Here is a 13052-nt window from a genome sequence, read left to right as displayed (position 1 = left end):
TTGTGATCCCTGGATATGATAGTTTGAGAGCTGACAGAAAAGGTAAATCTGGTGGAGAGTGTGGAGGTTTGGAGCTCTCGTGGTCAAATAACTTTGATTAACTTTTATTATCCAGGTAATATGATGTTATCAGATTGGATGAAATTATGAATAAGGTAAAATCCCCAGTATTCTGGTTGGAGATTTCAATGGCCCATAATCCTAAATGGGGTAGCGAAAGTGAAGATAGTAATAGAGCGATAATAGAGGAGTTTCTAGATAAATACAACATGGTACTGCTAAATGACGGAAGGCCTACAAGATTTAATATTGTAAAGAATACTTGTAATCACCTAGACTTATCTATCACTTCCTCAAACTTAGCTAGGGTTGGGGAATGGGATGTTATGGACAGATGCACACTAGGAAGTGATCACTATCCTATTTTATGTAGATTTGGTAGAAATTTGATAGTAGAAGTTGAGGAGAGGTCTGCTAGGTATAATTTTTCTTTGGCCCATTGGGATGAGTAGCAGGAGAAAGCTATGGATATAATAGAAGAGATTAATAGCGAGGGCTCCATAGGCAATTGGAATGAATCCCTCTGTTCTATAATTCATAAAGTTGCTCAGTTGACTATTCCACTACGGAATGTACTTAAGGCTCGAGCATTAGTTCCGTGGTGGAATAAAAATTGTGATATAGCAGTAAGAAACAGAAATAGAGCTTACAGGAAACTAAGTACCCAGTGTTGGATAATGTTATGGAGTATAAAAAGGAAAGAGCAGTAGCAAGGAGAGTAATTAAGAATGCAAAGAGGGATAGTTGGAGAAGATTTTGTGGAACCCTGGGCCCTGAGACACCTATAAAGCAGCTATGGATGATCATTCACAGAATGTCAGGGATATATAGGAAACCATCTATCCCAGCTTTGCTGGAAGGAGTTATTGAAGCTGTAACCAATAAGGAAAAGGCTGATATGTTTGTAGAGGTGTTCCAAGCATTACACAGTTCTGGAGAGTTAAGTGATTTGAGAAAGGAAATTATGTTAAAGGAAATTATGTTAAAGGAAAGTTGGAAATTGGATAGGAGTTTGGGTGATAATAGCTCCATAAATTTGTTTTTCTCCCTTCAGAAATTTCAGGAAGCTGTCCAATCAGGTTCAAACACTTCTGGTAGTGATGGATTGTGTTACGAATTGCTTAAGCATTTAGATGACTCTGTATTAACAGAAATTCTAGCATTAATTCGGTGTGGAAAGAAGGAAAATTACCAGTAGAATGGAAGCATGCGGTGGTAGTTCCAGTTTTAAAGCCAGGTAAGGACGCATCTAGTCCTAGTTCGTATCAGCCTATAGCTTTAACGTCAGTGCTTTGTAAAATTATGGAATGAATGGTCACCAACAGACTTGTTTATTTTTTGGAAAATAAGGGACATTTTGCTGCCTATCAAAATGGTTTTAGAACTGGAAGATCAACAATGGAATCTGTTGCCCTTTTAGATCATGATATTAAAAAAGCATTTCAAAATAGAGAAGTAATGGTAAGTGTATTTCTAGATATTGAAGGAGCATATGACTCAATATGGAAGGATGGCTTACTAATTAAACTCTACGATGTGGGCATTAGAGGTAGAATGTTTAATTGGACCAAAGATTTCCTTAAGGAAAGGACAATTCAAGTAAGAATAGGTGGAACAAGCTCCAAGTCAGTTAAAATAGGAAATGGTACCCCTCAAGGAAGTGTCATTAGTCCAGTTCTTTTTAATGTCATGATAAATGATATCTTTGATCAGGTAGGGACAGGATTTGGCAAATCATTGTTTGCAGATGATGGTGCAATCTGGAAAAGAGGAAGAAACATCAAGTATATATTAAGGCAGGTACAAAAGGCTTTAAGATCAATTGAAAACTGGGCTAATAAATGGGGTTTCAGTATTTCTGCTTCTAAGTCCAAATACATGATTTTTGGCTTTAGAAGAAAGATTCCTAATTGTGAATTGTGTCTATATGATTCTCCACTAGAAAGAGTCAAGGTATTCAAGTTTTTAGGTGTCTGGTTTGATGAAAGACTTACTTGGAGGGTTGATATAGATAAAAGGATCGGAAAGTGTGAGAAAGTTTTAAATGTTATGAGAAGTATTGCTGGATGCGACTGGGGAGCAGGGTGGGAAACTACTTAATATATCTAGTTATGATTAGATCAGTTATGGATTATGGTTTTATTGCTTATGGTTCCACTGCTACAGCAGTGCTTGGAAAACTAGACACTGTGCAGTCCAAAGCACTTAGACTCTGTTGTGGAGCTTTTAGAACAACATCAGCCCGGCATTATGTGTGGAGATGAGAGAAGTTCCTCTGCATTTAAGATGAATTCAGTTGGGCCTGCAGTATTGGGTAAAACTAAATGGATTCAATCACAGCTGTCCATCAAAGTGTCTTTTGCAGAGGAAGTCGGAGTACCAAAGTAAAATTAAAAGATACCCATTTTTAGATTTGGTTAATAACTGGGCTGTGAAATTGAAACTGACTGAGGAAGACATAGTTGGCCAAATTTGCTTGCCACCCGTCCCTTTTTGGCTCTTTCCAGAACCAGGATTAGACTTATTCCTCCTTTTTCAGCTTCAAGGAAGCAGTGCAATTTCATCAGCGTTGATCACAAATGAATATTTAAATAAGTGGGGATCTTATCTGAAGATTTTTACTGATGGCTCAGTGGACCCAGAGAGCAGTAGGGCAGGATTTGGGATGTATGTGTCTCAACTTGGAGTTAAGATTGGTCACTGGGTTTCAGATGGTGTTTCTGTCTTTGCAACAGAATTATTAGTAATCCTCTGGGCCTTATGGTGGGTAGAAGGCTCTCGACCACGTAGGGTTATCATCTGTTCAGATTCTCCTGCTGCCTTAGAGGCTATAAAAGGGAATAAATCAAAAGCTCGTCCTGACATAGTTATTGAGATTCTCTTAGTGTTGTTTAGAGTAGGGAAGATGGGTTGTGCAGTTAGATTTTCATGGATACCTGGGCATGCTGGGGTGGAGGGAAATGAAATTGTGGATGGCATTGCAAAGTCTTCCTTACAGAGCAGGCAAATAGAAATTAGAGTTCCCCTAGGCAGAGCAGAATTGAGAAGTAGGATTAAAAAAGGTATAGAGAAGAAGTGGCAGGAGGATTGGAAAAATGAATTAAGGGGCAGGCATTATTTTTCTAGTCACCCACTAATTAAAAAGGTCTCAGACTGTTACTGTACCTTTTAAGTCGTAGAGATATAGTGAAATTTACAAGACTTAGGTTGGGGCATTGTGGGCTAAACTATTATTTAAAGATAATAGGAAAACATCCTACTGGATTATGTGACTGTGGTAGTCCATAGACAGTCCAGCATGTTTTGCTGAGCTGTAATCGATACAAAATTGAAAGAAGCATGTTGTTCAAGAGGCTATCTGGCTTAAATTTATTTTGGTTTTCTATTAAATCTTTGTTTGGCCATAAAGAGAATCAACATCTGATTGAAGAGTATTATTCAGTTTATACGTGAGACTAGGTTGTATTCGAGAATTTGAGTTCCTTGAAGTTCTATAATTAACTATACATCTTGCAGAGGGCTGTAATACGCCTAGATGTGTCTAAACAGTCGGAAATAGAAGAAGAAGAAGTGTGAGCTGCTGGTTTGTCTTGTCAAGATTCCCTGGCAGCAACCTGCCGGTGGAAGGCTAGAGCGGCCTCTTGCCATCTTTAGGCCATGTTGGAGAACCATTGCTTCATGGAGCCTTGCTGTCGGTAGTTGGAGCCATCTTTGTGGTATGGATTCGGCTGTTTCCTGGCCCAGCTGAGTGGCTGCCAGCCACTCTGAGCTAGGTAAGGATCTGGCTGTTTCTGTAGCCAGCTGAGGTTGCTGGCTGAACTGAGACTCGGAGCTACCCCAGAGCAGAGATGGAACTGTCTGTCGTTATTCGGTGTTTGTCTTGTCCTCGCCTCTGTGGGATAAGTCAAGCCGTTCTACTGTTGCCCTGCAGGGGGATTTGTCTTGTCTTGTCCTCGCCTCCGTGGGATAAATCAGGCCGTTCTGCCATTGCCCTGCAGGGGGTCCTGTCTTGTCTTGTCTTGTCTTTGCCTCTGTCGGGTAAGTCCGACCGTTCTGCTGTTACCCGACAGATGGTCCTGTCCCACCTTGGTGTGGAGATAAAGTTGAGTCTCGGCTCTATGCTTATGTACTGTCCAGTCTCGTGTTAGTGTCGTGTTAAAGAGGAGTCCCGCTTTTCGAAGGATAAGTCCCGACTCTATGTTGATGTACAGTTCCCAGTCTGTCTCTGAGTTCCAGCCTCCGAGTTAACAGCCTCAAGAACACACACACACACACACACACACACACACACACACACATATATATATATCTTGCTCTCTGTCTTGTATATAATCACCACCATCCTGTGACAAACATCTCTCTTTGTAGAGTTCTGTTGATGCTGTTGATAGGCCCCATACAATTGTTGTCCCCACCAATACCTCTCCAGCATCATTTTCTAGTGCTCTGATATCCACTCCCGCCTCTCTTTTACACTTTATGTATCTGAAGAAACTTTTGGTATCCGCTTTGGAGGCCGTGCAGAAGAGGCTCACCAGGTTGATTCCAGAGATGAGGGGGTTAGACGATTAGGAGAGATTGAGACACCTGGGACCGTACTCACTGGAATTCAGAAGGATGAGAGGAGATCTTATGGAAACATATAAAATTATGAAAGGGATAGCTAGATAGAAGCAGGAGAGTTGTTTCCCCCAGTAGGTGGGACTAGAACTTGGGGACATAGCCTCAAGATTTGGGGGAGTAGATATAGAATGAAGAAGAGGAGGAACTCCTTTTCCACAGTGGTGAATCTGTGAAATTCTCTGCCCAGTGAAGCAGTGGAGGCCACTTCAGTAAGTATATCTAAGACAAAGTTGGATGGATTTTTTCATAGTAGAGGGATTAAGGATTTTGGGGAAAAGGCAGATACTGTAGTTGGAGATGAGACCATGGTCAGATCAGCCACGATTTTATTGAGTGGTGGAGCAGGCTTTACGGGCCAGATGGCCGACTCCTGCTCCTATTTCTTATCATGTTCTTATCACTTGTGACTTCTTAGAATTTACCTTTAGTCCCAAAGTAAGGTAGATTTGCAGTAATTCTGTCATTTGCTGATAACGTTGCTGCTTGGCTTTGGTGCAAAGAAGTAGATCATCAATATATTGGCCCAAACACTCATGTTTTGAAAACGGTGTTAATCCTCCCCCAAAGAGCTAGTGAAATATAGATGGTAAATTATGGAACCGCTGTGGTAGGGCAGTCCACATCTACTGTTGTCCCTGAAAGGTAACTTGTATGGACACTCTCGTTCTAGTGGGATAGACCAAAATCCATTACGTTTGTCTAAAACTGTGAACCATTGTGCTCTTTCATTCTCTTTAACCACAGTCTCTGGATTAGTTGCGACAGTTGTGGCTGTTAGCAGTATTACTTTATTCAGTTCTCAATAGTCTATTGCTAATCTCCAACTACCATCTGTTTCCTTACTGGCCAAATGGGTGAGATGCTAATGGAAGCTACTGGCCTCAGAACCTGTTGTTGTACCAAACTCTGTATAACCTTACCTACATCTTCCTCTCATAGAAGTTGCTGGTGAACGCAGCAGGCCAGGCAGCATCTCTAGGAAGAGGTACAGTCGACGTTTCGGGCCAAGACCCTTCGTCAGGACTAACTGAAAGAAGAGCTAGTAAGAGATTTGAAAGTGGGGGGGGGTGCGGAGGGGGAGATCTGAAATGATAGAAGAAGACAGGAAGGGGGAGGGATGGAGCCAAGAGCTGGACAGTTGGTTGGCAAAAGGGATATGAAAGGATCATGGGACAAGAGGCCTAGGGAGAAAGAAAAGGAGGAGGGGGGGAAGTCCAGAGGATGGGTAAGGGGTATAGTCAGAGGGACAGAGGGAGAAAAAGGAGAAAGAGGAAAAGAATGTGTGTATATAAATAAATAACGGATGGGGTACGAGGGGGAGGTGGGGCATTAGCGGAAGTTTGAGAAGTCAATGTTCATGCCATCAGATTGGAGGCTACCCAGACGGAATATAAGGTGCTGTTCCTCCAACCTGAGTGTGGCTTCATCTTTACAGTAGAGGAGGCCATGGATAGACATACCAGAATGGGAATGGGATGTGGAATTAAAATGTGTGGCCACTGGGAGATCCTGCTTTCTCTGGCGGACAGAGCATAGGTGTTCAGCGAAATGATCTCCCAGTCTGCGTCGGGTCTCGCCAATATATAGAAGACCACATCGGGAGCACCGGACGCAGTATATCACCCCAGCCGACTCACAGGTGAAGTGTCGCCTCATCTGGAAGGTCTGTCTGGGGCCCTGAATGGTTGTGAGGGAGGATTGGCCACCTCCATTCCAGTTCACTGATTGACGTTCTTTCTGGCCAACAAAACAGGAAGTGAAGATGCTGTCGCAGATGGTAGATCACCATGGTTTAGAAGAATGGCATTCTGAAAGAAGTTCTCAAAGCCTTTGAGAGGTTTTGCAAGCTTTCAATGAGATGTTGGTTGGACATCTTGTCAAACACTACCATATGTAAAGTGGGCCTTTCTAAACTAAAAAAGAGTGCAGGAGGTATAGCACCATCTGGTGTCATGTTCATGTAATACAGCAACTATAGCCAGGTTAGAGTGCATTTCAAAGTGAAGGGAAATCATACCATCATAGGCACAAAATACTCTGCAGATGCTGGGGTCAAAGCAACACTCACAACACGCTGGAGGAACTCAGCAAGTCGGGCAGCATCAGTGGAAACAATGAGTTGACGTTTCGGGCCGGAACCCTTCATCAGGACTGTAGGGGGAGGGGGCAGAGGCCCTATAAAGAAGGTGGGGGGAGGATGGGAAGGAGAAGGCTGGTAGGTTCCAGGTGAAAAACCAGTAAGGGGAAAGATAAAGGGATGGGGGAGGGGAAGCAGGGCGGTGATAGGCAGGAAAGGTGAAGAAAGAATATGGGAAAACACAATGGGTAGTAGAAGGAGGTGGAACCAAGAGGGAGGTGGTAGGCAGCTGGGGGAGGGGGCAGAGTGACATAGGGATAGAGGAAGGGAGGGGGAGGGAATTACCGGAAGTTGGAGAATTTTTCACCTGGAACTGACTAGCCTTCTCCTTCCCACCCTCCCCCCACCTTCTTCATAGGGCCTCTGCCCCTTCCCCCTACAGTCCTGACGAAGGGTTCCGGCCCGAAACGTCGACCAATCTTTTCCACGGATGCTGCCCGACCTGCTGAGTTCCTCCAGCGTGTTGTGAGTGTTGCTCATACCATCATAGGTTGTTAAGTAGCTCAGACATACACGGTTTACTCAAAAACCACAAAATGTGATGGGGAATAGTTTATTTAAAGAAACAGCAGCTATTGAAAACAACACAACTCAACAGGTTTCAAAGTCAAAGTTGAGTTTATTGTCATATACTCAAGTACAAATATGCACAGGTACAATGAAAAACTTACAGCAGTGTCACTGGCACGTATCATATCAGCAGTGATCACAAGAAAAGCATACTAGAACAGAAATTAGACACAAATTTTATATTAACAATGCAATTGGAACAAAACAAATGAAGTCCATTTTAGTTCTAGTGGTCATAGCTCTGTTAAACTGCAGTGATTAGGATTATGTCAGTCAGTTCAAGAAGTGAATGGTTGAAAGGAAGTAGCTGTACTTGAACATGGTGGTTGGGACTTCAGGCGTTTGACCTTCCTGCCTGATGATAGCTGGAAGAAGACGGCATGCCTGGATGGAGGTGGGGATGTGATCTTTGATGATATAAGTTACCTTGCTGAGACAGTGTCTCCTGCGGATACCACCAATGCTGTGATGTGCCTGTGATGCACTTGGTGGATCCACTACATTCTGCAGCTACTTGTGTTCCTGCACATTTGATTTGCTGTATCAGACCATGATGCCCTCAATGAGGATATTTCTTACAAAGCATCTATAGAAATTTGTTAACATGTTCAACAACAACCCAAACTTCCTTAACTTCCTAAAAAGTATAGACACTAACATTTTTTTAATGGTTGGAATTACGTGCTGGGCCCAGGACATCCACTATCTTAAATGCTCAGGAATTTAAAGCTGCTGACCCTCTCCGCCATTAATCCCCCAATGATGACTGGCACATATTTGTCCTCTTTCCATTTTCTGAAGCCGACAGTCAACTCTTTAGTTTTGCTGACTTCAAGTGAGAATCTGTTGTTGCAGCTCCATTCAACTAAGTGTTCTATCCTACTCCGATAAGCTGACTCATCGCCACCTGTTTGTCCAAAATTTTCTATTTGAACTTTGTAGCCGAACAAACTTTTGTCCTAAGCTCAGGCTTACAACAGACAGTACTTTGCAATCAAGATGCAATCCAAAGTGCAGAAAAGAGGAACATACATTCATATAACTTAATTACTGTCTGTTCTATGATTAAAAATACCTTGTACTACAGCTGTAACTATTTGCTTGTTTTTCTCTGTGGTTTACACTCAGTTTATGTACTCTATAAAAGGAACTTTCCACTACTTATTTGGAGTCCAGGATGCCCTGATTGTGAGGCAGACTCCACGTGATATATCTTGCAAATAAAATGGATTTGATCCCATTTATTATTCCGATCTGAATAGTTAGTTTCCCTAACGAAAGGAGTAGAGGGCCTAGAATAGCTCAGAGTGAACTTGTTAGACCAGGGAAGGGGTCAATGGTGGACAGAGGCAGTTATTTAAACAGCTAATTCATCACTCAACAGAAATTTATTCCAATGACAAAGAGGGATCCCAGGAGAAAGATGAACCATCCATGAAAAACAAATGAGGTTAGGAAAGTATTAAATGAAGGACTAGAACACATAAAATAGGTCTGGTGGTGGACCAGAGGACTGTAAATTTTTAAAGAGTCAGCAGCAGGAGACTAAAAAGTTGATAAGGAAGGAGAATATTGATAATGAGAGAAAGCAGGCAACTAACATCAAAACAAACAGCAAGGGCCTTTATTGACGTGTTGAAAGGAAGAGGACAGTTATGGTAAATGTAGGTCCCCTGGAGAGCAAGACTGGGGAATAAAATAGAAACAATGCAATGGAGAATATGTTAGATCAATGCTTTGCATCAATCTTCACAGAAAGGGAGACCACAAACATCTGAGATTTCAAATGCACTAGTTTCAAACAACATGAAATAACTTATTCCCCATCATAGTTATTGGAACAACATGGGACTGATGGTAGACAAATCACAAAATCTCAATGAAATATCAACCGAGGAGCCATCTCTCTCTTTTCACCCTCGGTGGCACCCAGAGCTGCAACCAGCAGTTAAGCTGAACTATCCATCTTGGAGTTTGAGAGAATACCTAATTATATATTTGCTGATAAATTACTTAAGCATTACCAGATCAATTTGATATAGCCATATAGAAACAGAATTACAAATTATATTTCAAATTTATTATTTTAATTGCTGAAAATTATGAAAATGATTGAGCAGATTGCTGGAATCTGCATTGAAATTGCTGAAGATAAAAGTGTATCCAAGACCCCAATAAGAAAACTGCTCATCTTTAATTAAAACTCTTCAGGATTTTCAAATTGAAATCCTGAAGGAATTGTATTAACTAGTCATTTCAGAAAGAAGAAAAAATGTACTTGGGCACAAAACATCATCCACTGAAGAGATTATTTAGGATGAGGGTCAAATTGTTGCCTTAAAGAGATCAGAAAGAATCTATCAGTCTGAAAAACTATTTTAAAACAGAAAGGAAATTAAATTTTGACAAATCATCTCACTGGAATTTGATGAAAAACTATTACATTTGGGGAAAAATATGCATCATATAGAAGGCACCAATTTAATGGAATGTAATGGCTTCTAGGCAATTCTGATGAAACACACATATCTATTCAAACCAAATGTACATTTCTGTTTCTTGTATTGTTTACATGAATTTAGTTTTATTTTCAGTACTTCAGCATTTACATTATTTTTCATTATTACCACATCTGCTACCTGAAGATGCAGGAATAGCAGAGATTTCTTTAAGTAGTTAACAAAAGTCAGGGATATGGCCTTGCTGCCAAATGTTGGTAGTTTCATGGAGAAATTTCACTGGGAAATTTCCAACTTTGAATGCATTGTTGGAGCACTGACTTCAATTAGAATTGTAGGATTTTGGATTTTTTTAAAAATCACAAGGAAAAGGTATGTTCATTCTTTTAGAATATTTCAATTTAGTTTGAAGCTGTTTAGTAGGAAACTTGCTTTTTTTAAAAGAACATAAGACTCTTAAAAGCTGTCTGAAATGTCATTAGTTTTGGAAGCAATTCAAATAGTCAGTGGTTATTTAGTGTGATTTAGAGGGTGGGTGATTACTGACCATCAAGACTTCATCAAGCACATTTGGATACTCTACTATGGGTCAGGCTATACTAGTGGCATCTGAGACATTACTGACAAGAAGGCCTTCCACACCTGGCAGATTAAAACCACATGCTGTGAGTCTGACATCTGGGTGTGGTCTATTTCTGGAGCCAATGTATGATCAAAAATTAATCTGTAAAATTCATAAGTGTTTTAATACTTTAAAGTTTGTACAGGTTCTACTGTATTTAGACTAGATCATATAATTCCAGCAGACAGTAATTAGAAAGCATTAACATTTGAACAAAGATCAGTTACCAGTTCACATAGTGTCAGAAAGAAACAGAAAGATATACGCAAAACATTACATTGCCTAACAGGATGAAGATTTATTACTATACATCTAAAATTCGATAACTTACAGGATCAATGATAATTTGATCAATGAAGCAAACCATTTGGAATGATTATTTAATGCACAAAAGAAAACACTATTGTATACAAGGTATTATAGTTTATGCAAATTTTGAAAAGGGAAAAAAATGGTAATTTTAATAATGTTACAAAAACGCCAACTTGAGATAAAGAACTTTCAGAATTCAATGATCACATCGTTATATTAAGTAGGTGAGGAGAAAGAGTTTGCATTTTCACTTTTGTACAATCCAGAATGTTGTGCTTCTTATTTTATCTTGACTTGGATGCAATCCTCTTCGGGTTAGACCTATAAAAGCACCACAGTACTTTCACATGGAAGATTAGGAATACTTCGTGATTCCTAGCTTATAAGTAACCTTTGCACATTCCATGGTGTTATACACTTTATAAATTTGGAGGATTCACTTAACATCTTCCCCGTCCTTGTACAGTTAGTAACTTTCTCCTTCATTATATCGTTAACTCACAACGATATTGTCAATATTAGTATTGATTAAGGTTGCTTAATTTCCTGATTAGATCTGTTTCATTTAGTAGCAAGAAAATGGAAGGGTTAAAAATTATTTATTTTGCACATTTGACAGTAAGAATTGCCACTGAAAATAGGTAATCAGAAAAAAAACATAAAATCAAACATTGAGAATAGTCTGGATTTTGTTTTTTTTAAATTGCTATTGTAAAATCTATATTTTTCTGAGCAAACTTACATGCACTTTAGTGTTCAGTTATTTTCCATAACCTTAAATAAACAGCAAGGAGACAGATAATAATACATTTATCAATTTAGTCCTGATATTACCATATACATTTGTCATTTCATTTTTGCTTACAAAATAAAAATTAAATTAAGGGACACAAGAAACACCTCCTTCAGTCTTAAATTTAAATAAAGGTTGATAACAAATAGACCTGCACATTTAAGATCAAATTATCACCCTAATCCACACTACACATAAAAATTAGAAAGCTTTCTTGATAACAGCTTCAGATTTTTGCCATTGAACACAAAATTTCACACTTTCCAAATAAGATGCAGAAATTTAATTATCTCAGTCATACCATCATGCTGAAAGGAAGATGTAGACCTACTTATTCACACTTTGAACCAAGTGTCATGGATAACTGGACCAAACTATAACATCCTCATCAGAATTACAATCGGAGAATAACTGGAACTGTACACAGTATGCAATTCAATCCTAGTTGAAATGCTGATGGGAGAAATTAAATAAATTAACACATTAATTAGCATAATTACGTTTTACTCGCATAATTTCTTTGGAAGAACAGGTATTGAATCCAATATTTTTCCAGCACCTTAGACCAATTTAGACCTTCTTAGTATTGCTTTCACTTAAATAAGGGCTTATTAGCATTACTGTAAAATGGTCATGGATTAAGTTATTTATATCAATTGATCATGCTTAGAGATTCGCTCATGGTCTTTATCTTGTCCATCACTGACGCATTCCTCTGCTGGGCAGAGGGAATCTGGAACTTCAGTGCAGTCATCTTCAGACATTTCAACCGAGGCACCACAAAGGGAATCATGATCATTCTCACTACTGCATTCTGTTCTCCCACTACAATTTGATTCCTCTTCAGCAGCCTCCAGCTGCCTTACAGAATTGAGATACTGCTGTATAAGGCTGCTGTCCTGCTCACCGTGGGAGTTCTCCTGATTCCATTTTGTGTCTATGGAATCTCGGCGGGTTGGCTCTGCAGGACCATTCATTAAACATTCATTGTCTATTTTTTTAAATTCAGAGTCGGCTTCTAAAACTGTGCTTGTGCTCCCATCTGAGGAACTCTGACAAGAATTCAGAGAATCTTGAAGACAATTGTGGGTGATGTCTGAAGACTGAAATCCTGAGTCAGGAAATTCTTGCACTGAGATCTCCAAGCCAGTACTTTTTCTGGACGAAAGGCTTTTATGGTTATTCAAGGGTGTGCATATAGGAGGATGAACAAAGTTAGGCTGCAGAAGAATGGGGTCCTTTGTGTCAGGGTGTAGAACTTCATTATGTTTCTGGATCATTGATAATCGCCACTCCTGGAGGCTCCGAACCTGTAGTAAAAGAAGACAAGAACATGTAGGAATAAATTTAAGAAGATTCAAGAATAATATATTAAAGCATATTACATTTATGCTATCAATGTACTTAAATTTTTAAAGTTATAAAGCAATAATATTTAAAGTTATTGAGTTTGCAGTCCAGTACTGAAATGTCTCA

At 39.7% G+C, this 13052-nt stretch overlaps 1 protein-coding gene across 2 annotated transcripts in view; it reads right to left on the bottom strand.

The window, feature by feature from the left end:
• Nucleotides 1–7427: 7427 nt before the first annotated feature.
• The window catches only part of cep97 (centrosomal protein 97), a 73379-nt gene continuing 67754 nt past the window's right edge, over nt 7428–13052 (bottom strand). For both annotated transcript variants that reach the window (XM_063050566.1, XM_063050567.1), the window contains exon 11: nt 7428–12886. In XM_063050566.1, coding sequence (XP_062906636.1) covers nt 12224–12886 — 663 coding nt within the window. In that variant the 3' untranslated portion in view covers nt 7428–12223. The remainder of the gene's footprint in view (nt 12887–13052) is intronic.

The sequence above is a fragment of the Mobula hypostoma genome, chromosome 6 (genome assembly GCF_963921235.1).
Source record: "Mobula hypostoma chromosome 6, sMobHyp1.1, whole genome shotgun sequence".
Lineage (NCBI taxonomy): Eukaryota > Metazoa > Chordata > Chondrichthyes > Myliobatiformes > Myliobatidae > Mobula > Mobula hypostoma.
This window is presented reverse-complemented; position numbering and strand designations above follow the sequence as displayed.